We start from the raw sequence: 26,522 nt of genomic DNA on the forward strand, positions 1-26,522 counted from the left end.
GATGTATGATTTTACAAGGAATGTGTTGGAGAAAAATGCTAACATTTGTTTAGTTCTGTAAAGGTCTGAAAACTTTTTGTCCAAATTTCAAATATAAAAACAACATTTTTTCCATTTGTTTTTGTGATCAAAATGAGAATTGGTCAAAATATATGTTTTTATACTTGTGATTAAAAATCAGTGTTATTCCACTCAATTTTTATTTATTAACTTTTCTGAAGGTAAAGCATTGCTATTGTGTTTTATAAAAGTAAAAAAAAACAAAAACAAAAAAAACAATATAAAACATGACATCTTTTTTGTAATTTTGACATTGTCATTTTAACCTCTAAATGACAAAAAATGTTTTGTTACAGTTTAGATGAAATATCATCAGTAGTTAACTGAAAAAAAATTTGCTTGGCAAAGATTTATCTCATGGAAAAAAAATAAGTTTGTTTTGTCATGATATATGTGTGTGTATTGTAGAAAGTATCTTTATTATGTACAGTTGAAGTCATAATTAATAGCCCCCCCCCCCTTGTTTATTTTGTCCCTTATTTCTGTTTAAAAGAGAGGTTTTTTTAAACACATTTCTAATCATAATATTTTTAATAACTTAGTTCTAATAACTGATTTATTTTATCTGTGCCTTGATGACAGTAAATAATATTTGACTAGATAATTTTCTAGACACTTCTGTACAGCTTAAAGTGACATTTAAAGGCTTAACTAGGTTAATTAGCTTAACTAGGCAGGTTAGGGTAATTAGGCAAGTTATTGTACAATGATGGTTTGTTCTGTAGACAGTCGGGAAAGAAATTAGCTTAAAGGGGCTAATAATATTGACCTTATTATTTTTTCTTTAAGAAAAATTGCTTTTATTCTAGCCGAAATAAACAAATAAGATTTTCTCCAGAAGAAAAAATATTTTCAGACATACTGTGAAAATTTCCTTGCCCTGTTAAACATAATTTGCAAAATATTTAAAAAAGTAAATAAAATCTAATATACTTTACCTGTATATGTTACAATAAAAGCAGTTTTGTTAAATATATATTTAGATAACTTTTCTAAACATTTTGAAACAGTAATGATACAAATTAACAAAGTAACAAACCCTGTGTTCATGCGAACGTTAATACCTGCTCTGAACCACTGATTCAAAACAAACGATTCATAAAAGTTTCAAAGCTTCATGAAGCAGTGCCGCTTACAGTATATTACCCATCATAATATAACCACTCTTTTTACTTTCAGACACAGAACAGGGGTCAGAGGTTAAAAGAGGGCGCTCATATCAACCGTTCTCTGCTCGCCCTGGGGAACTGTATCAACGCTTTGAGCGAAAAGAATGGCAACAAGTATGTAAACTACAGAGACAGCAAGCTGACACGATTGCTCAAGGTACAATGATAAGAATCTTCATCAACCCAGATAAACGTGAGGTACACTGATCATTGGCTTGCAGTTTTCTTATTAGAGTATCTTATCATGTCTTCAGGACTCTCTAGGAGGAAACAGTCGGACGGTGATGATTGCACACATCAGCCCTGCGTCTCTGGCCTTTGAGGATTCACGAAACACCCTGACCTATGCCGACCGTGCCAAAAGCATCCGCACACGGGTTAGTTAGTTAGTTAGTTAGTTTGTTAGTTAGTTAATTGAACACATGATAAAATAAAATAGTATGATAAAATAAAATTAATTAAACTACTGATCAACATATTGGGTCAGCTTTTTTTGTTTTATTTATTTTTATTTTTTTTGTAAATAATAAAATAGTTTGGTAACACTTTAGAATAATGGTCCATTGATTAATGCTGGTTAATGTATTTACTATTATTAACCAAGTATGAATAATCTTGGCTTTTATTAATCATAGATTAACATTAACTAATGCATTGTTAAAATCTAAAGTTGCGCTTGTTAACATTAGTTAATGAACCATGAGTTAACAAACTAATGCTGTTTAATTTAAATAACATTAACTAATGTTAACAAAGAGGAATGAATACCATAATACACGTATTACTAATTGTTTGTTCATGTTAGTAAATACAACTAATGGACCATTATTTTAAAGTGTTAACAATAGTTTTATTTAGCAAGGATCTAGGAAATTCATTGGAAGTTACTGTGACTGACATTTTTATTTCAAAGAAACATTTTTGTTGTTTTTTTAAATGAAATAATTCACAAAAGAAAAATAATCACAATTTCCATACGGATATTAAGCAGCACAAATGTCTTTACTGTCCAAGCATCCTTGATCAAAACATTTATCCATATAAATAAATCAAACTTTTATTATTATTGGTATTATTTTATGTGTAGTTACCATAAACTTGTGAATGTGAATATGTACAATTTTATGTATACAATATGTAACAGAGCTGTTATATTTTGCACTTGTTACTCTTGTATGTTTGCAGGTGAAAAGAAACCTGTTGAATGTGTCCTATCACATCGCCCAGTACACCAGCATCATCTCTGACCTGCGCAGTGAGATTCAGAGACTGAAGAAGAAGATTGCAGACCAGGCCAGCAGACAAATCAACCCAGACAGAACAGACATCCGCCATGTGCAAGGTAACATACTGTCTGTAACAACCCAAATTATGTTTTCCACTGAATTCTGTTCTATTCTATTCTATTCTATTCTATTCTATTCTATTCTATTCTAATAGATGATATTAGTTGGATTGTTCTCTTTTTGAGAATTATATTAAATTGTAGTGATTTTTTTCTATTACATTAGATCATTTTCTCATTTGATTCTAGTTTATTCTTTTCTTTTCTATTCTATTCAATTCTATTCTATTCTTTTTTGAATATATTTCTTGTTTGATTCTGCTGTTTTTTGGAATAGTTTTCCCCTCTAATGGTATACTTCTTTTTGATTTGATTATTTTGTTATTTATTGTACTCTAGCGGATGATTTTGGGTTTGATTCTGTTCTTTTTAGAATAGTTTTCTCTTCTGTTGGTACATTTCTGTTTGATTAGTTTATTTTCTAATTTGTTCTACTATATTCTACTTATTCTGTTCTTATAGATTATTTTTAGTTTGATTGTTCTCTTTTTAAGAATTATATCAACTTGTAATGAAAGTTTTCTATTAAATTAGATATTTTTTTTATTTTGTTCTATTGTGAATATATTTCTTGTTTGATTCTGCTGTTTTTGGCAATAGTTTTCTCCTCTAATGGTATATTTCTTTTTGATTTGATTATTTTGTTATTTATTTTACTCTAGTAGCTGATTTTAAGTTTGATTCTGCTCTTTTGAGAATAGTTTTAATACATTTCTCTCTGATTAGTTTATTTATTAGTTTATTTATTAATAATGTATTCTATTCTATTCTATTCTATTCTATTTTAGATATTTTTCTGTTTGATTCTGCTCTTTTTGAGAACTGTATTCACTTCTGGGATATTTCCAACCTGATTTTACAAGGAAACATACTATTTACATGAATATTACTCTATTTTCCTAATTACTTCGTATTTCCTTATTTTATTCTGCTCTATTTTTATTAGAATTTTTAATATGTTTTTGATTTATGTTTTTTATGATACAATTTTCTGTTTTATAACATTATCTGTTCGATTTAATTTTCTCATTGATTCTACAGAAATCTATTTTATTTAAATAGATTACTTTCACTTTGATTCGATTTTTTTCTGTTTAATAAGCTTATTAGTTCTAGAATATATTGTTTTACAGTTTATTATATGTCCTGATTGATTGTATTGTGATTTATTCTATTAGATTAAATATATTTTCGCTTAATAATAGATTCTGTTCGTATTTTAATTGACCCTTTTCATTCCATTCTATTGTATTAACTTCTAATGAACTATTTTCAGTTTGATTAGATTATTTTCTGTCTGATAAGCTTTTTTCGGTCAAGAATAGATTTTTTTCCAGTTTGTTAAATGTCAAGAGGGATTGTATTCTGATTTATTATATTGTAATAAAATAACTATACATTTTCTAATAGATTACGTTCTTCACTCATTCAGCTTAGTCTCTATTTATGAGAGGTTGCCCACGCCAGCACAGGAAGAACATGCAAACTCCAGACAGAAATGCCAACTGGCCCAGCCTCTAACCAGCAACCTTCTTGCTGTGAGGCGACAGTGCTAATCACTGAGCCACCGTGCTGCCTATATTTCCATTCTTACTTTATTTAACCCTCTTCTTTCTGTTATATTTTATTATCTGCTAATAAATCACTTTTCTGCTTAAGTAGATTGTTTTCTAATAAGAAATCTAAATCTATTCAGTTTTATCCTATTACATTATTTTTAGAGGACTTTCTGTTTGTGTAGATGCTAGTTTATGCATTTCTTTTTGTGTTTAATGTCTCAACGAGTAGTCTCAATCAGATGTGTTTTCCTCTGTTGGCTGTAGCGGAGGTACAGGCTCACTCCTCTCAGCAAAGCCGGGCTGAGATGGACCAACTGCGGGAACAGCTGATCGATGCCTTCAGACAGCAGATGGACATCAGGAAGCGTCTTATGGAGCTGGACAACAGCAACATGGAGATCCAGATCGACACATCCAAACACCTGCTGACAATCGCAGAGTGAGTACAAACACACACACTCAATTAACACTGAAGCATTACAGATGATCAGAAAGTATTTAAACACTGATGTTTTGTACACTTCAATTGTTTTAGCATTTATTTTTTATGATTTATTTATCTTATTGTTGTGTTTTTGTTGTAGATAATTGGTTGGTTTGTTGTTTTGTAATGATAATATTCTCTGTTTGTGTTTAGCTGGGAGCAGGAACGCTTCAGGAGAAGGAAGAAATGGCAAGGAGAGAGGAGGAAGGAGAGTTTTAATAAGGATGAAAGCGAGAAAGACTCTGACTCTCCAGAATCGTTGCCTGACAGTACTGAGACACAAGAAGTGGCCATTGCCAGAGAGAATCTCGTCACACTCATGGCCGAACAGAAGAAAATACAAAAACAGAAGGTAATGTTGTTGCCTGCCACTAGAGGGCGAAACAACACCTTAAAAACTTAGACTCATGCCTGAGAAACACTGAGCATAAGCACTTTTGGGTTTTATATTTTGTTTTCATTTTAGTTGATTTGTGTTTTTTACGTCTGTACATTATTTTATTTTTTATTTAAGTGTTTTTATTTTATTAAAATAAAAAATTATAATCTACATAAACACAGTTATGGGAAAATGAAGAAAAATATATTACATATATTGTCATATATTACATATATTTCCACTTGAATTTTTTCAGTATTTATTTTTTTGCAGAAAATTTTTTTTTTCCTCCCCAGAACAATGATTTTATTAGTTATGGTTGAAAATGAGGATTGCTCCACAATTTTATTTTTTTTTTCAGAAATCTTATGAAATTTTATGATTCCAAAAAATGTATGGGTATTGTGGTTTCTAAAATTATTATTTCTTTTTGTTATTTTGATAAATTATTATTTTATGAAATTAATAATAAATTGTATAAAATTATGCTTTACTCAAACATTAACAAATAAATGCATAAATAAATGCATAAATAAATAAATAAAACATACAAATAAATAAATAACTAAATAAATTAATAAATCCCTAAAAAATTAATACTTCTGGCAAGTTCTGACTTAAAGTTTTTGTTCCAATACAAATAAAAGCCGAGGAATATTTGTTTATAATATTTATTTTATTATTATTATGTGTTATCATTATTTGTTTTCATATTTGTTTATATTTTATTCAAATAAGCTCTTAATGACAGCATTTAAAATGTTTAAAAATTACACTCTACTCAAACATATGAATGAATCAATGAATCAATGAATGAATCAATCAATCAATCAATCAATCAATCAATCAATCAATCAATCAATCAATTCCAAAAATATTAATTACCCTTTCATATTTTGACATAAACTTTTTGTTCAAATGTAAATAAAACCTGAGAAATATTTGTTTATAATGACAAAAGTATTCATCAAAAGTATTCATACCCCTGGCATATTTTGACTTAATTTTTTTGTTGAAATGTAAATAAAAGCTGAGGGATATTTTTTTTTTTGTCATTTCTGGTAAAAAATAAAAAAATTAAAAAAAAGTTGGCAACACGGGGGTGTTTAGTGTACAGGCTGTACCATAGGGGTGGGGGGGGGGGGTGAAATTACGGGAGTTTTTTTTTAACAAATTAAAAACAGGATGTTTGCAGGAGACTGGTCTAAAATTCGAGATAGTCCCATGGAAAATGGAAGTGTTGGCAGATATTGCTTACCAGTTTAATAATGATTTGATTTGCTATAGTTAGAAATCAGACAGTTATATCTTCTAAGTGTAAGGGCTTATTATGTGGTTTTGTCGCCATCTTGTGGATAGAAAACGTTAACAGTCGCCGACGACCTGTTTCTCAGAAATTGCAAATATCTTAAAATAGGCACTATTATTGCAAATAAACTGCAGAGTTGCAATCTAGACAACTACATTCTTGACTAAAAAAGCCTCAAAAATATATTTTGTTGTCTAACCGCAGTAATATTTGTCAAACTGTAGTGTCTGCTTGTAGCTGGCTGTATGTGGGCAGAGTAAAACACAAAGGGTAAACAGGCTGTACAGATGCTGATATTACTTAAATATATCATGGCTATCAGCCAATCAGATTTGAGATCCAGACAGAACTGATATATACACACATATATAAATACACATACACACACTCACGCACACTTTTTTTCTGTGTATGTTTTATTATTTAAGTTTTAGTTTACCTTCCTTCTCTGTGGACTGAAGCTTCTCCTTAGTGGGGATAAATTGAATGTGACTGGCGGTGTTAATAAAGTCCCTGCTCACAGTAATGAACTCATCGTCTCCTCTGTTCTCGTCAGGCTGGACTGGAGCAGCGTCTGGCAGAGCTGAGAGAAAAAGCACGACGTCTGGAAGAGCTTCTGCCTCGCCGCGTGAGCTCAGAGGAGCAGAGAGAAGTGCTCTGTCTGCTGTGTAAAGTTCATGAGCTGGAGATCGAGAATGCAGAGATGCAGTCCAGCGCGCTGCTCAAAGACAACGTGATCCGGCAGAAGAACGTGGTGGTGCAGCGTTTCGAGCAGCACAGGCACCTCTGCCATGAGATCATCCAGCAGCAGAGGCAGTTTATCGATGGTGAGTCATTCCCAAGAATAAAAACAGAAAACCCTACTCACACACACACACACACACACACACACACACACACACACACACACACACACACACACACACACACACACACACACACACACAGAAATATCAGCTAGAGAAAGTGCACCAGATGGTGCAATGGAGCGGGTTTTGAACCAAGCAGAAACAAAAAAGTTTTCTGTTCATAATATTATTATTTTTACATTTTAATTATTTAAAATTTAAGGACCACGATGGCTCAGTTGTTAGTCGCCTCACAGCAAGAAGGTCACTGGTTGGAGTCTCAGCTGGGCCAGTCGGCATTTATGTATGTAAATGCCCCGTTTTCGCATGGGTTTCTTCTAGGTGCTCTGGTTTCCCCCACAGTCCAAAGAGATGTAATATAGGCGAATTGAATAAGCTAAATTGTCCGTAATAGTGTATGTGTGTGAGAGTGTATGGGTGTCTCCCAGTACTGGGTTGCAGCTGAAAGGGCATCTGCTTTGTAAAACTTATGTTGGATTTTGCTGTGGCGACCCCTGATAAATAAACGGACTAAGCCAAAGGAAAATGAATTCTTGAAACTGTACTAGGTGTTATTGTAATTAATACATTCTAGAATTAAATATGTATTATGGTTGCAACTTTAAATAAAATAATAATTATTATTTCAAATTCACTCATTCATTCATCAGGTAATTCTAAATACTAGCTTTCTTAATATTTGAGTGCTGATGAATCGCTAGAACTGCCTTGCAAGCTATGAACGTGAGATATTTAGAATCCCAGGACGCTTTGATCTGTATAGAAGAATTACCAACCTACGTCACACATGGCGTCACACGGGTTCAACCACGTATACCAGTTGCAAAAAAAAAAAAGACTTGTTGCAATAGCAAACATGTCGTGTTGTGCTGTGGGATACCAAATTCGCGAGTCCAAAAACAGAAAATTAAAATTTTACCGTACACCACACTGCTTTTAATGTCAACTGCAGACGTCTTTGGCTAACAGCCATCATATGAGCTGAATCGAGTGAGGACCTAATTAAAAATGCTCGACTCTGCAGTTCTCATTTCATATGAGGGAAGTTCACACTATGCTTAATCATACACATTTCTTGTTTTTGATTGCAGCATTGATTTCATGTAGTTAATTCAACTGTGGACATTGAATGCTTAGAATGAAATGTAAAAATGTAAGTTCACATACCCTGCTGTACAGGTGTAATTCACTGTCAGAATGCAGTTGTTTTGCTTGTTGATGATTACCCAGGCTTTATACAGTTCCGTCTCCTTTCCTTGTCTTTGGCTTGGCGGAACCTCGGTTTTTAGCACTGCAGTTTTGAGTCTGGTAATCATGGAACAATATTTCTGGCACATGAACACACAGAACAACATTGTTGGCATCCAATGACTTGTAGGCCTTTAACTTCTCTCTTATAAAATCATTTGGAGTTTGAATGAGATGTATATATGAGTTGTATATAACGGGCTGGATGCTTAGCCTTTTGGCTTTATCCAATCTCCATTGGGAGGGTGCTTTCATAGGGTGCATTCATCGACCTGTCAAAATTTTGCCAAATCACTGTGCTTATCACTGGGTGACAAGCTGTTATAATATGCTGAAAGCATTATGTAAATAATATATATAATATGTAATCAATATAACTTATCTTTAAGACAACAACAAACTCTGTACAGCATCGGATGTCATTCCTTCGCTGTAAATGCTAGCGCTCCTGGTTTTTTTCTGCCATCTCGTTGCGTGCGCATCTTAAATGTTTACAAACAGGTTAATCATCTATATGTACACTTTGTTGCACGGATTGAGAGAATGTAATAAGAGAAATTATAATGAGAAAAAAAGTTTTTTCTCCTTTAGTTTATATATTAACTCAAAATACCTAAACCCCTAATGTGTACTATATTGTTATTTATATTTAATATTTATATAATTTATTTTATAAGTATTATTTTTTGTATCATTTATGTGTTTAAATGTTAACTGTCAATTCAGTTATTGTTAGAAGTTATATTAAATATGTTTAAGATTGGGATTTTTTTTGTGTTTCTACAAAAAAAAAAAAAGTGTTGATTACTATACAAGTCCAATTTAATTTGCTAGGTTGGACTCTTTTTATTAGTTGTTGAAGCCTTTAATGTTATGTTATGTGCAAGTAAAAGGGCATCTGACATCATTTTCAGCATTGGTTGAGGCTCATTTTTTATGCATTCAAAGACAGAGCTACAATTTGTTCTGCAAAACACTGTTTAATCAGAAAATAGTTTTCTTCCCACTGTACAGAAACCCTCCTAAACCATGCTTCTTCTTTTTTTCTCTCTTCAGATCACAGTCTCCTGGTTCCTCCTCATCTTCAAGAGCTCTATGAGATGTACATGAAGGAAATGGATGAGAAGAACTTGGACAGAGTTGTGGCTCTTGATAAGTTTACCATCCGTACCCTCAAGGTACATCATGTAAGTACAACATAATGATGATAAACACATCGAAAGGCAACATGACAACACAATTGTCTGTTTTACTTAATGTTAAACCTAATTGTGCTTTGGAAAAACATCAATGTATGACTGTTGAAGTCAGATACTTTTCAAGATACTAGTATTCAGTTTAAAGTGACATTTAGGTTAAATAGGCAAGAGAGGGTAATTAGGCAGTTGAATAACGATGGTTTGTTCTATAGAAGATCTGAAAAAAATAACAATAATTGATTAAGGGGGCTAATAATATTGACCTTAAGAAAAAAAACATGCTTTTATTCTAGCTGAAATAAAACAAATAAAACTTTCTCCTGGAAGAAAAACCATTATAGGAAATACTGTGAAAAATGAATTAACATAATTTAAGAAATGTTTAAAATAAATAAAAACATAATTTTGACTGTATATTGACTGTAAAAGCTACTACCGTACATGAAGCAATCATATACAGTATAAACATATATTCATCAATTTTCTGACACGTATTTCTCTCTAGGAGGGTTCTCTGCCCAAAATCACCCTCCCCAGTAGAGGTCGCGACCCTTTGCAGGAGCTGGATTCAGACCAGGAGAGCGTTCGCACACTGGCCTCAGACAACAGACAAGGCCGGACCAAACTGAGGAGACACACGCTGCCTCCCATCCTCCCAGAGCCTGATGGGTAACTACAGCTAAACATTTTTATATTTACGTTTGTCATTTTGTACTGACATGTCCCCAACTAGAAATCTGATGCCAAGAAATATATGCAAATTACATATATGACATACAAGTATATATTTAGATTTTACATATACAGTACAACATGTCATATATGCAACATAAATTCTTTCATTCATTTTACTTCGGCTTAGTTCCTTAATTTATCAGGGGTCGCCACAGCGGAATGAACCGCTAACTTATCAGCATATGTTTACACAGTGGATGCCCTTTCTGCTGCAACCCAGCACTGGGAAACACCCATAAACTCTCGTATTCACACACATACACTACAACCAGTTTAGTTTATTTAATTCACCTATAGCTCATGTATTTACAATGTGGGGGAAACCGGAGCAGCCGGAGGAAATTTGGCCAAATATGAACACATCTAATTGAAAATCTAATTGAAAAAAGTCTGCATTTTTGCAATATTGTGAAATATATATTGCATTTATGACACATTTTTATATATCCAAACATGAACTTCCATGTCACATATGTCATTTGCATACAGTATATTGCCATATATCAGATTTCTATGTGAGGTAGATTTTCCTGTATGGAAACATGTAATGGTCAGAAATATTTAAATTTTTGTCAATGTGAACTTGAACCAATCTGCTTTCACAACTGCACACAGAGAGCGAGTGTTTAAGAGCAGTCACAAACAGATGAAGAACACTGTAGTGATGACTCCTCCACCCATTCACATCAACGGCCAGGGCAACAGAGAGGTGAGATACTCACACTTACAGATTACCATGCTAAAACTTCAGTGAGTCAGTGTCAGTAAGATTTAATTTAATTTAATTTAATTTAATTTAATTTAATTTAATTTAATTTAATTTAATTTAATTTAATTTAATTTATTATTATTTTTATTTTTTTTTATTTAGCTCTTCAAAAATTACAGTAAATACATTTAAATGTTTCAGATTCATATTTCAAATTCTGTTTCAAGTTCTTTTAAACTTTTCTTTCTCCAAAAAATGAAAACATAAATAGTAATTAAAAGAAATCATAGAAATAAAGCAGAAAAGCTTTAACATTATTTATAACATTTGAATGTTTGAATGAACATATTACCCTCAAATCGCTCTCAATAGTCTGCAATTGCCTCTCTGAATATCACACTAACTGTACCCAAAAAAAAAAAAAAAACTAATAGTACTACTAATACTTTCCTTCTTAGACTTTACAGACCTGAAACTTGCCTATAGCACTTATTCATTGTTGCTCTTAGTTGTGTAAATTGCTTCCTTGTCCTCATTTGTAAGTCGCTTTGGATAAAAGCGTCTGCTAAATGACTAAATGTAAATGTAAATGTAAAATAATATATAAGGTGATCCTTGGATTTTACTTTTTTTTTTGTTTGTATATTTATTTTATTTTGTTTTATTTTATTTTTTTTGTTATTTATCCATCCATTTATTTATTTATTTATTTATTTATTTTTAGGTATTTATTCATCCATTTATTTATTTATCTATTTTTATTATTTATTTATTTATCCATCCATCTATCCATTTATTTATTCATTCATTTATTTATGTATTTATTTGTTATTTATTCATCCATCCATCCCTCTATTTATTTTAGGTATTTATCCATTCATTTATTTATTTATTTTATTTTATTTATTTATTTATTTTATTTATATTTATTTGTTATTTATTTATCCATCCATCCATCCATTTATCCATTTATTAATTTTTTATTTTATTTATCAACTTATTTATTTAATTGTTTATTTATTTTTCGTTCATTCATTCTTTTTTTTTCAAATTTGATATTTTTATTCAGCAACGATGCATTAAACTAAAAACAATTGCTTATTAGTTTGGGTTCAGTAACTTATTATTGTCTTTATGATTTAAACAGTTGATCAAATATGACAGAACAGCCATCATTAATTCAAAGTTGTATAAATCTTGTTCTTTTGAAACTTTTATTGATAAAACTAATATAAAACAGCACAACTGTTTTCAACATTGATAATTTTTATGTTATATAAAATAATTAATACCAACTTTTTGTGATCACACAAGTAAAATACTTTTCAAAAGATGTTAAAAATACAAAACAGTTATTTTACACTGTAAGTAATATTCCATAATGTTGTTTTTGCAGAGTTTTTGATTTAATAAATGCAACCTAGGCAAATAATAAGAAAACATCTTTAAAAACATCATCCACCCCAAACCTTAATTTACAATGGTAATTTTCACACAGAATAAATCCTAGTCAAAATATTCCGGAAAAGTGTGAACATTCTGTTTGGTCTCCATCTGAATAGGTTTCTCAGTACTGCAGTGTTTTTTAACTGAGCATACTGAATAAATAAGCGGGTCTGACACTGTGCTGCTGTAACTCTGCAGCTGTTGCCATCTGTCCTGGATGAGGCTCTGAGATGCAGTCATCTCAGTCACAGTATGAGCAGCCATCTGGACTCCTCACCTGAGAGCAGTGAGAACGGCACTGACGCCCCGCTCACACCTAAAGGTAAGAGCTCCACACACACACGGCTCTCTGGAGGACTTCATTCTCATCTGTCAATCAAGGCCTTATGCGGGCTGTTGTGTTTTGCAAAAACTCTGTTCTAAATTGGGAGCTTGATTTTTTTTAAAGATAACTTAATCTTCTTTTCTTGAGAAGTTGACATTTAAGAGTAGGTAATTCACAGATGAACTCTATAGAGTGCAGTAGTTGAGGTTACCAAAATAAAAAGATTTTGTCCATTGGTATACATGAGGGTTTTTAAAAAACAAATTTTAAACATTTAAAGACAAACCTTTTGTTCACTCAAAGGATTTTGATTGATTATATAGGCTTTTGTTGATCTGTTCACATTAACTTAACTTATATTTAGAACAAGTGTGTTTAATATAGGACTTCTTGCTGCTGTACAGACAATGATCCAATCATAGAGTCAAATATAGTCAAAATAAATATTTAGCTCCGCCTATTATTGTCACACTATATAACGTTGAGAAGAATTTAATATTAATGGTCCTTTTGCAGAAGAACAACATTACCCATGATGCTTTACAGGAAATTTTCAAATTTGTCAAACAAAGCCAAAATATATTTAGCTCCACCTATTCTTGTTGCACGATATATAGAGTTGAGAAAGAATTTAATATTGGTGGACATTTTTGCTAAAGAACTGCATTACCCATGATGCTGCATCTAAAATACCACCAATCCGAGAGTCATATTCATTCATTCATTCATTTTTTTTCTTTCGGCTCAGTTCCTTTATTAATCTGTGGTCGCCACAGCGGAATGAACCCCCAACTTATCCAGCACGTTTTTACACACCGGATGCCCTTCAAGCCGCAACCTCAGGGAAACATCCACACACAGTCATTCACATTGATACAATACGGACAATTTAGTCTACCCAATTCACCTGTACCGCATGTCTTTGGACTGTCAGAAAAACCGGAGCACCCAGAGGAAATCCATGCATATTCTCCCTGCATTCGCGTGGGCTTCATCCGGCTGCTCTGATTTCCCCCACAGTCAAAAGACATGCATTACAGGTGAATTGGGTAGGCTAAATTGTCTGTTGTGTATGAGTGTGAATGAGTGTGTTTGGATGTTTCCCAGAGATGGGTTGCGGCTGGAAGGGCATCCGCTGCTTAATAACGTGCCGGATAAGTTGGAGGTTCATTCCGCTGTGGCGACCCCGGAATAATAAAGGGACTAAGTCGAAATGAAAATGAATGAATGAATGAATGAATATCTATGTAACAAATTTGCATTGTATAGTTTTGTTTCTATGTATGTGTGTGTATTGCACATACACAATAAACTGTCAAAACAAACTTTTATTTCTTTCTAATCTTTTCCCAACATTAGTCCATTTGTTTAGTCACGCTTTTAAAATCTCGAACCCTGCTTCCTTCCAGAGCGACAGCAGATTTTAAGAGGAGTGCAGAACATTGCAGTAAAGGCTGCTCGCCGCCGCTCTAAAGTTCTAGAAATAGACGCTCTCCGGTTGCCTCCGCCACCATCACCCTTGGACCCCAAGAAGCACAAGAGTAACCTGTCTCTGAGTGAGGCGCCCCCTAAAGGCCCGGTGCTGCGGCGCGGGAGACAACCCAGCCCAGAGCTACGCCATGCCACCTCAGATGACAACCTCTCCAGCAGCACAGGTGACGGTCCCGCACCCAATGGTACATGGACACGCCCACGGAACCGACAGGCTGTCAGGAACGCCGGCCCGAGGGAGCAGGACTTTGAGGGTCGCAGACGCAAGAGGAGGTCTCGATCATTCGAAGTTACAGGACAAGCAGTGAGTTTTCAGATAAAGATGATCGATCATTTAGATATTTGTGTTAAATTATGAGTGAAAAATCTTGCAGCGGCTTGTTTCATCCTTAAAGTAAATAAAAGAAGAAGTTAAGAAATTGTTTAGTGACATTAAAGGAGACCTATTATCTAAAATTTCTTATCTAAGAGGTTTAAACACAGTTGTGTAACAGCAGTGTGTGAACATAATGATGATCTCTTCCTCATTAGAATATAACCTTAGTCTTGTTTTGACTCTGCCACTATGCTGACACATAGGCATTTGTAGCTCCACTCTCTTTTAGGGTTCATACGGTCATGGAAAACCTGGAAAGGTCATGGAATTTTGACATGACAGTTTCCAGGCCTGGAAAACAGTAAAACTCACAAAGATTTGGAAAAGTCGTGGAAATTCGTTTAACAACTATCTGTTAATTTGAATATAGGATAGTTGTCTTCTCTGTTCTTGGCCAATCCCATGGTCGCACAATATTAGTGTCGTGTAAGCATTATCAAAATCAACTTTACATAAATATACATTTAAACTAAGCAGCTGGTGGTTCATTCCACTGTGGAACCCTGATAAATAAGGGAATACGTCTAAAGATTGAATGACTAAATTACTAAATAAATGAATGATCATTGCATGTTAAAAAATTTGAATATGCATTGTTTTTCTTATTTACCATGTATATGTAGACATCATATGAAACATTGGGTCAGTAAAATTGACTTTAAAGTCTTGGAAAAGTCATGGAATTTTAGTAGTAAAATGTTTATGAACAGTGCTCTTTTGAAAAGAGCACAATCTCATTTGAATTTAGAGCGTCATTCACCAAAACAGCACAGTTGGTATCAGAGTCTAAAAGGGGAGTTTTAAAGCGTTCTAAACAGTGTTCGTATACTATACCGTTCCTATATTTGGGGGAACCCACTTTTTTCCACGGGGAGGGGATGTCGATTTGATCTTGAGAGTCCCTTGCCACAACAATGTAGGCTATAAAACACACAGGATCACTCCAGTAAAACATTATCGCAAATTCGAAAATGAAAGGGGTTGAAAGGGGTTCCGTTTAGTCAAGTGCACAATACTGAAACCACACGTCAAAGTAACACACTTGTCAATATTTTTTCAGACCCTGCAAAATTTCACAAATCATGTTTTCAGGGGAGCTTATGCCTTCCTTAGGGGAGCCGAGCTCCCCTGTAGTTCACTCCTTGGTTATAAAACAGTATTTGTTTGGTATTTTAAAGTCAGAAACTTCATTTACATTATTTAGGGACATCAGAGACTTCTGTAAAAAGGGGCATAATAGGTTTACTTAAAAACGTGTCTAAATGCTTTACTTTAAAACGTGTTCAAATTCTTTTAAATCATAAACACAAACGATTGTAAAATGTAGAGTAAAATAAAAGTGTTCAATTACAATTTTGTTTTTCTTCTAAGATTTAGAAAGGGTTTTTAAGAATTTGTTTGATTAAAAATACAGCAAAACAGCAGTATTGTGAATTATTGTGATGTTCAGAAATCATTCTAATATGCAATGTTGGCAAAAAACTGTTGTATCGCATGATAAATAAAATAATTTCATGTGACATGATACTGTAGAGTTTTAATGTTGCTTTTGATTTGTTTAATGCACTGTGAATACAATATTAATTTGTAATAATAAAAAACAAAAACAAAAAACAAGGCCACACCAAACTTTTGGACAATTTTGTACAAAAATAATAAGTTTAAATAAAATGTGATTTCATTTTTACTTTATAGAGATGCCAGTAAAAGAGAAAAAAATGCATGTAAATGTTATAATTCAAAAACGTTAAATGATCCTAAAAATAGCTTTCTTGCCTTTGATTAAAGAGTGAAATATGATCACCCTTGCACATATTTTTATTTATTTACTTTAACTCAAAGTATTTTTAGCAAACTTATATTTTTTCTCCACCATACAGTTGTCTCAGGCGAAGAACACCAACCAGAGATTTCGTCCCCTGGACAGCACTTCTGATCCCCATCTTCACATTAATGGTCATCCCCCGGCCCCACTCCTGCGGCCCCAGCACAGAGCACAAGCTCAGCTTACAAAAGCTCGACCTTCTCACAACATCCACCAAACAGGTAGAAAAGCAGAAAAATTCATTCACAACCTGACCAAATGCAACACTTTTAAGTTTTATATCTTTATTAAACCTATTATGAAATTTCTTCCGATTTGTTTTCATTGATGGATTTTGTTTACATTTTATTTTATGCACTAGTTATACATGCTAAACATGTGTTTTTATGCATTTTATTTGACGTGTTTTCAGTCCCAAAAATGTACTTGACATTTGACAAACGAACAGGCAAAACATACAGTTGAAGTCAGAATTATTAGCCCTCATGAATTATTAGCCCCTCTGTATATTTTCCCCCAATTTCTGCATAACGGAGAGAAGATTTAAGCATTTTTAGATTTCTAAACATAAGAGTTTTAATAACTAATTTCTAATAACTGATTTATTTTATCTTTTGTCATGATGACAGTAAATAATATTTTACTAGATATTTTTCAAGACAATATTATTCAGCTTAGAGTGCAATTTAAAGGCTTAACTAGGTTAATTAGGTTAACTAGGCAAGTTAGTTGTAATAAGGCAAACACTTGTATAATGATGGTTTGTTCTGTAGTCAATCAAAAACAAATATTGCTTAAGGGGGCTAATAATATTGACCTCAAAATGATTTTAAAAAATTAAAAACTGCTTTTATTCTAGCCGAAATAATAAATAAAACGTCCTCCATAAAAAAAATATATATATATTTATATATATATATATATATATATATATATATATATATATATATATATATATATATATATATATATTACTGGAAATACTGTGAAAAATTCCTTGTGTTAAACATAATTTGGGATTTTTTTATTTTTTAAATATGCAATTAACTTCATTCATTCTCCACAGGATCGACAGCAGATGTCACTTCCTCCAACCCGCCGTCCCACCTCATCAAGCGTGGTCCCCAAACCAGGCAACTTCAGCCCTTGTTGTACGTCACAACCACAGGAACAGGAGGCCAGCGTACCCGCAAACACTGAAGAGGGCCATAATCCCTGGCCTGAGCATATCTGTCTTAACCCCAGCATCAGCACTATACCCGTCAAAGTGCCCCTATTATGCTTCTTCCTAATTTTGTTTTGGAGGTCTCCCAGGTTTACATCCATCAACAAAGGCAGATTTATTTAGTTTCTAAGTATATAAAATGGCTGGTTCAAGGATCCAGTCTCTCTAAGCCCCGCCCATCTTAGAGTCTACTCTACTCTGCTCTGATTGGTTAACCCAGCTTATTTTGATTGGTCGACCACTAAGAGAGTGAGAGCATGTCATAAATCAGACGCCCATTACTACATGCTAAGGTTTCCTTAGCACTTGTAAACAGTTAATGGTAGCTATGGAAAGCATTGAATAAATTATGCAGATTTATGCATGAATTCAATACTGGAATAACAGCCAGAAAATTCATGCAGTTCAGAATCTGCTATGTCCGTCACAACCACAGGGATAGGAGGCCAGCACACACAGAAACACTGAAGAAGGCCATAATCCCTGGCTTGAGCAGGGACTGTCTGTCTTAACCCCAGCTTCAGCAGTATACCCCATCAAAGTGCCCCTATTATGCTCCTTCCTATTTTTGTTTTGGAGGTCTCCCAGGTTTACATCCATCAATGATTACAGATTTATTTAATTTCTGAGTGTATGATATGGCCGGTTCAAGGATCCAGTCTCTCTAATCCCCGCCCCTCTTAGAGTCTACTCTGGTCTGATTGGTTAACCCAGTTTATTTTGATTGGTTGACCACTAAGAGAGTGAGAGCATGTCATAAATCAGACGCCCATTACTATGTGCTAAGGTTTCTTTAGCACTTGTAAATAGTTAATGGTAGCTATGGAATCTGCAATGAAAAAATTATGCAAATTTACGCTTTAATTTAATACTGGAATAACAGCCAGAAAATTCATGCAGTTCAGAATCTACTATGTCCGTCACAACCACAGGAACAAAAGGCCAGAACATCCACAAACCCTGAAGAGGGCCATAATTCATGGTCTGTCTTAACCCCAGCTTCAGCACTATACCCCAGTAAGGTGCCCCTATTATGCTTCTTCCTAATTTTGTTTTGGAGGTCTCCCAGGTTTACATCCATCAACGATTACAGATGTGTCTCTTTTCTAAGTATTTGAAAGGGCTGGTTCAAGGATCCAGTCTATCTCAGCCCCGCCCATCTTAGAGTCTACTCTGCTCTGATTGGTTAGATAACCCAGTTTATTTTGATTGGTCGATTTACAGTGTATGTTATGAATCAGACGCCCATTACTATGTGCTGAGGTTTCCTATGTGAGCACTTGTAAACAGTTAATGGTAGCTATGGAAAGCATTGATTAGAATATGCAGATTTATTCATGGTTATAGACTGAAACAACATCTAGAACTTTCAGGCAGTTCAGAATCTGTGTTCTGGGAGACAATACATTAATTTATAGTATACTTTGTAAATTTGCTGATGTTTTATCTTTATAATAAGCTATATCACACACTACATATATCAGAAAACAGCATAATGGGGGCACTTTAAAAGATGAAGAGACCAAGTGGAAGGTTTCTTCTTTTTTTGTCCAAACAGAAGGACTGTACCATGAAATGAACGACAGAGAAACATGAATAAAATGTTTCTGAATGTATCAAAGACTATTTTTGATGCTAAAATGCACCTATTCTCTAAACACAGTGGACATGATATGTCTGCTTTTAATTTTGTGGTCCATTGGCTTCTTTAAGTGGCAAAAAATAGCTTGCCATGAATTCAATGGCCTTGACTTCTCGTGAAAAGTTCACGCAATGGCATGCAAAAACACTCTTTTAAAGCCGAGCCAATGTAACAAGGGATGAAACCTGTCTCGGTTGCCTTTCCAGATGGTTGAATATTTCTATCAGGCCTTAAAGTGACAACTGAAATTCATTAAGCAGTTCCCAAAAAGCATATTTAAATGCGCAGAACTGATGTGGTGATGCTTGTTTATGCGAATATACCCCTGACGTTCCCCAGGGAGCAATATATACTTCACAGCTTCTGTGGTTGTGAAAGGGTTGCTCCCTCAGGCCTTGCACAAATGAATGTACTGTCACATTGCTTATGATTCAAATGTCTGGCTTCTGTGACCGTTTCATTTACTGATGTCATTTTGTGTTTACTGGTGATAATAATCAATGTAAATTTGCCTTCACTGTCATGCAGGTTTCAGCGTAGCTGTTTTCTCTAAAAATCCTTTTGGGTTTGTGTTAGTTATTAGTACCAGACAGAAGGGGGCATATTAGTCCATATCCTCAGTGGAATGTTTTAATCAGAAAAGGAAGAAAAAAATTATAAATATATATATATATGGCTGCCTTTTCTTTGAAAAGACTGTATTTTTGTTTTGTTTTTCATAATTATACATGCATAGACACTTTTTCTACTCTTAATTTTATACCTTGTTTTGTAACCAAATAAATTTGATTGACAAACTTGTGGTAGTCTGTTCATTGGACATGTCAGTGTGTTGATTATATAATGGACTGTATTTCTAGGTAAATCAGGTATCGTAATACATACTTGAAACACATACCTGACTGCATTCCTTTTCTATCTGCATACTGCAGTGTATACGGTATTTTACTATTTTGGCATTCAGTGGAAATCATAACTACATGTCAATATAACAGTGTAAACCGGTTTCACCGTTCCACTGACTAAGCGACACTGGAAAAATCCCTACAATGTACAGTAAAAGCATATTTACTCAACGGCCACTTTATTAGGTACACCTTAGTAGTACCGGGTTGGAACCGCTTTTGCCTTCAGAACTGCCTTCATCCTTCGTGACATAGATTCAGTAAGATACTGGAAATATTCCTCTGAGATTTTGGCCCATATTGACATGATAGCTTCACGTAGTTGCTGCAGATTTATCGGCAGCACATTCATAATGCGAATATCCCATTCCACCACATGCCAAATGTGCTCTATTGGATTGAGCTCTGGTGACTGTGGAGGCCATTTGAGTACAGTGAACTCATTGTCATGTTCAAGAAACTAGCCTGAGATGATTTACGCTTTATGACATGGTGTGTTATCCTGCTGGAAGTAGCCATCAGAAGATGGGTACACTGTGGTCATAAAGGGATGGACATGGTCAGCAACAATACTTGGGTAGGCTGTGATGTTGATGCAGTGCTCAATTGGTACTAATGCTCCCAAAGTGTGCCAAGAAAATATCCCCATTCCATTACACCACCACCACCAACCTGAACCGTTGATACAAGGCAGGATGGATCCATGCTTTCATGTTGTGGATGCCAAATTCTGACCCTACCATCTGAATGGCAGCAGAAATTAAGACTCATCAGACCAGGCAAAGTTTTTTCCAATCTTCTAATGTCCAACTTTGGTGATCAAGTGCAAATTGTAGCCTCGGTTTCCTGTTCTTAGCTGACAGCAGTGGCACCCGGTGTGGTCGTCTGCTGCGGTAGTTCATCCTCAGGGCTGGCGCGTCTATTAAGGTGGCCATTCCTCACCCTCATTCACGACCGCTGCCCCCCAGTCTTCACTACGTGAACCGGTCACTTTACATGAACCATCTTCGGGTTGATCTTTTGGGTTGAGGGCATCATCTTTTGGGTTGAGGGCGGTATGATCGTTGTTTGCCTAGAGCGCCAGTTAAGCTTGCTCTGGCCCTGCCCATCCTTCTCAATGTGGTCGTGTTGTGCATTCAGAGATGCTCTTCTGCAGAACTCGGTTGTAGCGAGTGGTTATTTGAGTTGCTGTTGCCTTTCTATCAGCTTCAACTAGTCTGGTTATTCTCCTCTGACCTCTGGCATCAACGCCCACAGAACTGCCGCCCACTGGATTTTTTCTCTTTTTCTGACCATTCTCTGTAATCCCTAGAGATGGTTGTGTGTGAAAATCCCAGTAGATCAGCAGTTTCTGAAATACTCAGACCAGCCCGTCTGGCACCAACAACCATGCCACATTCAAAGTCTCTTAAATCACCTTTCTTCCCCATTCTGATGCTCAGTTTGAACTGCAGCAGATCGTCTTGACCATGTCTACATGCCTAAATGCATTGAGTTCCTGCCATGTGATTGGCTGATTGGAAATATGCGATAATGAGCAGTTGGACAGGTGTACACAAAATATTCATTTTGAATTGTTTGCAATACAACATTCTTTTATAAATATTATTTTAAGCTATTATGTTACTTATTCATTACAGTGCTAAATATTGTTATTTACATATTAATTTACATATTTTATTACCATAATTGTATATTTTATATTTCAATTGAAATGTTTTTATACATTTATATACATCACATTTTAGATTATTCATTCAAACCCTTGTAATATTATTTGCACAATATAACCCGCTTTAATATTTAATACATACATACATACATACATACATACATACATACATACATACATACATACATACATACATACTACGTACACAGTACAGTTCATAGCAGCTGCCGCCAGATGTGTTGTGATGACGTCAATCACAAACTAAAAGACCAATCCGCGCAGTCTTACAAGTTCTGAGTCTCGGGATTGGCTCCCTCGGTACCGACGAATCCCGAGTCTAGTAACTTGTAGGGCTGCACTGATTGGCTGACTGACTGGTCGGTCCAGCTGATGGCAGAGGCGCAAGTAGTGTTGACAACGCCGCCCTGGATCTCTTCTGTTTTTATTTATTTCCCAAAGGTTTTTTATTTGGAAACAACAACGCAAATCTGGAGGACAGGAAAGACATGTCTTAATGTATTTCATACGTAAGTGCGCTTCTTTGTTTAGGCATGAGGGAAAGCTGTTAGCCAGTTAGCGTTAGCTGTCAGTGTTTACACAATGATAGCAGGGAACAAAACTCACACTTGCATCGACAATTTGCACGTTTGGCTCGAATATTGTATATTAACTAGAAGAACACATTGGTTATCTACATTTAAGAAAATAGGAAGGGGCGAAAGCCCAACCCAGTCGTTATTGACCTGCACCGCGCGCGCTTGCGAGCACGCGCAACACGTCGGGTGCACGCGACCTCCTGCACGCGCAGAAATATATAAATATATTCTGCATAGAAATTGCAGTTTGACTGACTGTACATCGTAGTATTTAGCAGCATTTGAGGTAAAGTTGGTTTAATATTCGCACATTCGTTTAGTGACAACTTGTGACATGCTCCCTATATTGTTTGCCATGGTTCTTTGAATATTCGGTCTAAAATATGTAAGGATGACTTTAAAACAACATCAGCACTATTTATTTGACTGTGAACGTTGTTGTAACTTACTCAGATAGTCATTGGCTGCAAAGTCATTGCAGAGAATACTTTTCTTAATGTTTTTAAGGTCCGAATGTGTGATTAAAAAGCCAACTTTACCTCAATGTTAGCAGCTCCCTGCCGTACCTTACACGCTCATATATCTTATGCACTATTATCTTCTCTTACCTTTGGACTCACCCTCTCCACGGTCTTGGGAAACTTAGTACGCAGTCAATGTTTATTTGTGATAAAGGTAATTACTTCATTAATTAATTTATTCATTTTCTTTTCAGCGTAGTCTCTTTATTAATCTGGGGTCGCCACAGTAGAATGAACCACCAACTTATACAGCATACATTTTACGCAGCGGATGCCTTTCCAGCTGCAACCCATTACTGTGAAATTACTTCAGTCTTATCTTAATATTAACGTTAAATGTGAATATATTAAATGTTTTAGTGCATTTCATATTCCAATTTAACGTTAATGTTAAGATATGAAATATTTTAAGGCATTTCATTTTGTATTTTATTCTAGTAGCCTACTGGAAGATTAATTTAAGTCCACCACAGTCTTCGTGTTTTCTGCTTAATAGAAATATTTTTTTCCAATACATTTTAAATAATGATTGTAGCTTGATATGCAGGACAACCCATGTTACTTCATATTAGTCGATTGCTAAACTTTAGTCTCATTACACTAAGTAATGCTATAAATGTAAAATCACTTATTTTGCTGCTAAATCTAAATATGTATTTTCTGTGTAAAAAAAAAAATGTTGTTTTCATTGTTAAGTTAAACACAAAGTTTAAAAAAAATCCTGAATGAGCTGTATTGTAAGGTCAATTGTCAAACGAAAAACAAATTAGAAAGTCTGGGCTTTGCAGCATCTTTTTTGACACGCTGTCATGTGCATTGCTGACTAAACAGTATAAATAATGATTTGTGAGGAACCATAAATATAAAAAGAACAGATTTAAAGCAAATAAATCTGCTCCTGGTTTGGATTGAGAAGGTTTTGATGTGTTTTGCAGCGGTGTCTGATCCATGTGGCAGTCAGCTGAAGCATGCTGGAAGAATGCAGCCCTTAACCAGAAGAGATGCCGGAGTCTGGCATCAGACGAGGAGCCTGCTCTACAAAAACCTGCTGATCAAATGGAGGACCAAACAACAGAGTCTCCAGGTGCCTTTCATCTACCAATCACTTGCTTTCTTTTTCCCTCTTGTAGGTGCAAATCTGTTGCACGATTAAAGCTTTTGCAAGTTTCGTCAATGCGCTGGTATTCTACACCCTGTGAAGGTTGAACAGTGAAGCATACACTTCTCAGGAAAGGCTTGAATGATTTTTATTCTATTAAAATTCAATCTTTCGTGTCACATTACTCAGTGGGGATTTTTCCTGTTGTATACAGCGTTCCAGTTGTTATTTAATCCAAAAAGAAGTTGTATAGCAAAACTAGTATATGTGTAGTACATGCCAAATTTCACCTGATATTTAGAGCTAAATGAATGTATTATCATTATTTTACTTTCACATAATCTCTCAGAAAAAAATGGTATAATGTTTTACCAAAGAAGGTGCCAACTCTTGTCACTGGGGCAGTACCTTTTTATGGAACAGAATTATACCTTAGAACAAAGGCCCCGTTTGCACTAGTGCGTTTTGTTTTTTAAAATGGCGATTTAGAATGAAAATGATCTGCGTCAACACTAGCGTTTTACCCAGCGTTTCTGAACAGCCTAGGTCTACACCAAAATTCTGAAAACGCACATCACGTGACCACACACACACTCTTCAGCATGCGCTGCAGCCCATCTACCCAGATGAGAGTGTTCGTCAAAGATCTCCCGCTGGATCTAATCTCACTATATTTGCTAAACATGATATTTAATTCATCGTGTTGTCTCTATCTGACAACATATTCCCCGACTTTGGTCTTTTGAGTCTATTACTTGTTCTCGGGTTACGTGTTTAGATAAATTAATAATTAATTTAACCATGTACATTCTGTATATAGAGTAATTGCTTGCCTTTATTTCCTATAATGTATAAACTTATTGTATGTTATACTTTTAGAATGGCCATTATTGATTATTAAAACCAATATACAGCAAAAGAGAGGATATGTTTTGTAATTTCAATGAAAGAGAAAGGAGGCAGTAATGTTAGGCTTGGTTTTGTTATGAATACGCATACAGTGAAGATGACGCTCATATATGCAGCACAACGCCTCAACATTTCTGCTGTATATTAAGTTGTTAATATCAAAATGTAAATAGCAATTACCTTATGTTTTTATTTTAAAGTTAAGAAAGTGAAACAACGTAGCCAGGGTGATGTGAATAAGGTTATAAAGTACACCGTTCCCTTTGAAGATTTACCCAAAATCTTCTTGGGAGTCTGTTTTCCATATTAAACTTGCGAAGTCGGAACTTACAAGGAGAGAATGCAGGACAGATCTGTGTGTAGGCTACTTAATATTGAGGGAAAAGCCCCAATCAGAGAGGCAAATGTCGGCAGCCCCGCCTCCGTTTTCAGTTGTCTCCGTTTTCCCCCCATCCACACTGAGACGGAGCAGCAGCATTTTAGAATGAAAACGGCCTTTTCAGCGTTTCCAAAATGCTCTGTTTTCGGTGCTCGAAAACTCCGGCGTAGTGTGGACGGATGGCGTAACCGTAGCAAAACTTATGCATTTTGAAACTAAGGGTGCTTTCACACCTGTGAATCGATTCAGTTCAGTTCGATTCAGCAGTTCACTTTCACATTGCAAAGTTTCTAATCGGACCAAAAGAGCTAAAACAAGTCACGTGTGATTAAACTCTCCTTACATTGGTCAGAGTGTCAGGGTTTATTTTGCAGCGTCCCGCTAAGCTGTCAGGAGAGGTGGTGGTTTGGTGGTGATTGACAGGGTGCGCGCGCTCGACGTGTCTGAGGAGAGATGCGGTGGGGAGGGGTGAGAAGGGTGCACGACGATGCCTATTTGAGGACCAGGAGGGAGACGCGAGATTAGCGGGAGATCATCACTTGTTTGCGGGCATCCGGAGACTCACGAAACTCATAATTCTCTCTTCTTATAGCCGTAAGCCTATTACATATCCATAAAACACTGTGATATAACCGCGCTCGGATCGGATCGCTTTCTCACTGCAATCGAACCACTCCAGGGTTCGTTTCAATCGAGTCGAGACCACCTCATTCAAGCGATCTCGGAGCGATTACTTTGGCGTGGAACAGAGCGCTATTGCCCTGTTCACATATGCCAAACGCACCGCGCTAACTGGGCAAACGAGACACGTTCCGAAACAAAAGTGTAGGTGTGAAAACACCCTAAAACGCATTAGTGTAAACGGGGCCAAAGAAACACATTTGTATCATTGCAGTTTGTATGTTTAAAGGGCCACGAAACTCCCCTGATTCAGCAGAGTGTATTCAGACCTCTAGTTTGGAAAAAGTCAGCAAAGTGGGTGTGTCCAGCTCTGTTTAGGTGGGAGTTTGGGGGGAGGGAAAGAGAAAATGTTGTGCATAAAAACG

The 26,522-nt window shown here is 35.2% G+C and overlaps 2 protein-coding genes across 5 annotated transcripts in view; both read left to right on the forward strand.

Annotated features, from left to right (window-relative positions):
• The window catches only part of kif19 (kinesin family member 19), a 90,060-nt gene extending 69,868 nt beyond the window's left edge, over nucleotides 1-20,192 (forward strand). Inside the window, exons 8-21 of one of the 4 annotated variants that reach the window (XR_012388150.1) lie at nucleotides 1,240-1,386; nucleotides 1,484-1,606; nucleotides 2,415-2,571; nucleotides 4,398-4,572; nucleotides 4,771-4,969; nucleotides 6,862-7,132; nucleotides 9,479-9,609; nucleotides 10,127-10,290; nucleotides 10,972-11,065; nucleotides 12,710-12,833; nucleotides 14,246-14,631; nucleotides 16,584-16,749; nucleotides 17,595-18,770; nucleotides 19,273-20,192. Coding sequence is in view for 2 of the 4 variants with exons in the window: in XM_005156403.6 (XP_005156460.1) it covers nucleotides 1,240-1,386; nucleotides 1,484-1,606; nucleotides 2,415-2,571; nucleotides 4,398-4,572; nucleotides 4,771-4,969; nucleotides 6,862-7,132; nucleotides 9,479-9,609; nucleotides 10,127-10,290; nucleotides 10,972-11,065; nucleotides 12,710-12,833; nucleotides 14,246-14,631; nucleotides 16,584-16,749; nucleotides 17,595-17,728 (2,271 nt within the window). In the remaining 2 variants the exon portion in view is untranslated. Of the gene's footprint in view, nucleotides 1-1,239; nucleotides 1,387-1,483; nucleotides 1,607-2,414; nucleotides 2,572-4,397; nucleotides 4,573-4,770; nucleotides 4,970-6,861; nucleotides 7,133-9,478; nucleotides 9,610-10,126; nucleotides 10,291-10,971; nucleotides 11,066-12,709; nucleotides 12,834-14,245; nucleotides 14,632-16,583; nucleotides 16,750-17,594 lie in introns of all 4 variants that reach the window. The other 3 variants (XR_012388151.1, XM_005156403.6, XM_001920940.9) reach the window with 3 other exon arrangements.
• Nucleotides 20,193-22,359: 2,167 nt separating this feature from the next.
• Nucleotides 22,360-26,522, forward strand: part of abca5 (ATP-binding cassette, sub-family A (ABC1), member 5) — a 53,127-nt gene continuing 48,964 nt past the window's right edge. Inside the window, exons 1-2 of the mRNA NM_001099246.3 lie at nucleotides 22,360-22,499; nucleotides 24,025-24,173. Coding sequence (NP_001092716.2) covers nucleotides 22,487-22,499; nucleotides 24,025-24,173 — 162 coding nt within the window. The 5' untranslated portion in view covers nucleotides 22,360-22,486. The remainder of the gene's footprint in view (nucleotides 22,500-24,024; nucleotides 24,174-26,522) is intronic.

The sequence above is a fragment of the Danio rerio genome, chromosome 12 (genome assembly GCF_049306965.1).
Source record: "Danio rerio strain Tuebingen ecotype United States chromosome 12, GRCz12tu, whole genome shotgun sequence".
Classification (NCBI taxonomy): Eukaryota; Metazoa; Chordata; class Actinopteri; order Cypriniformes; family Danionidae; genus Danio; species Danio rerio.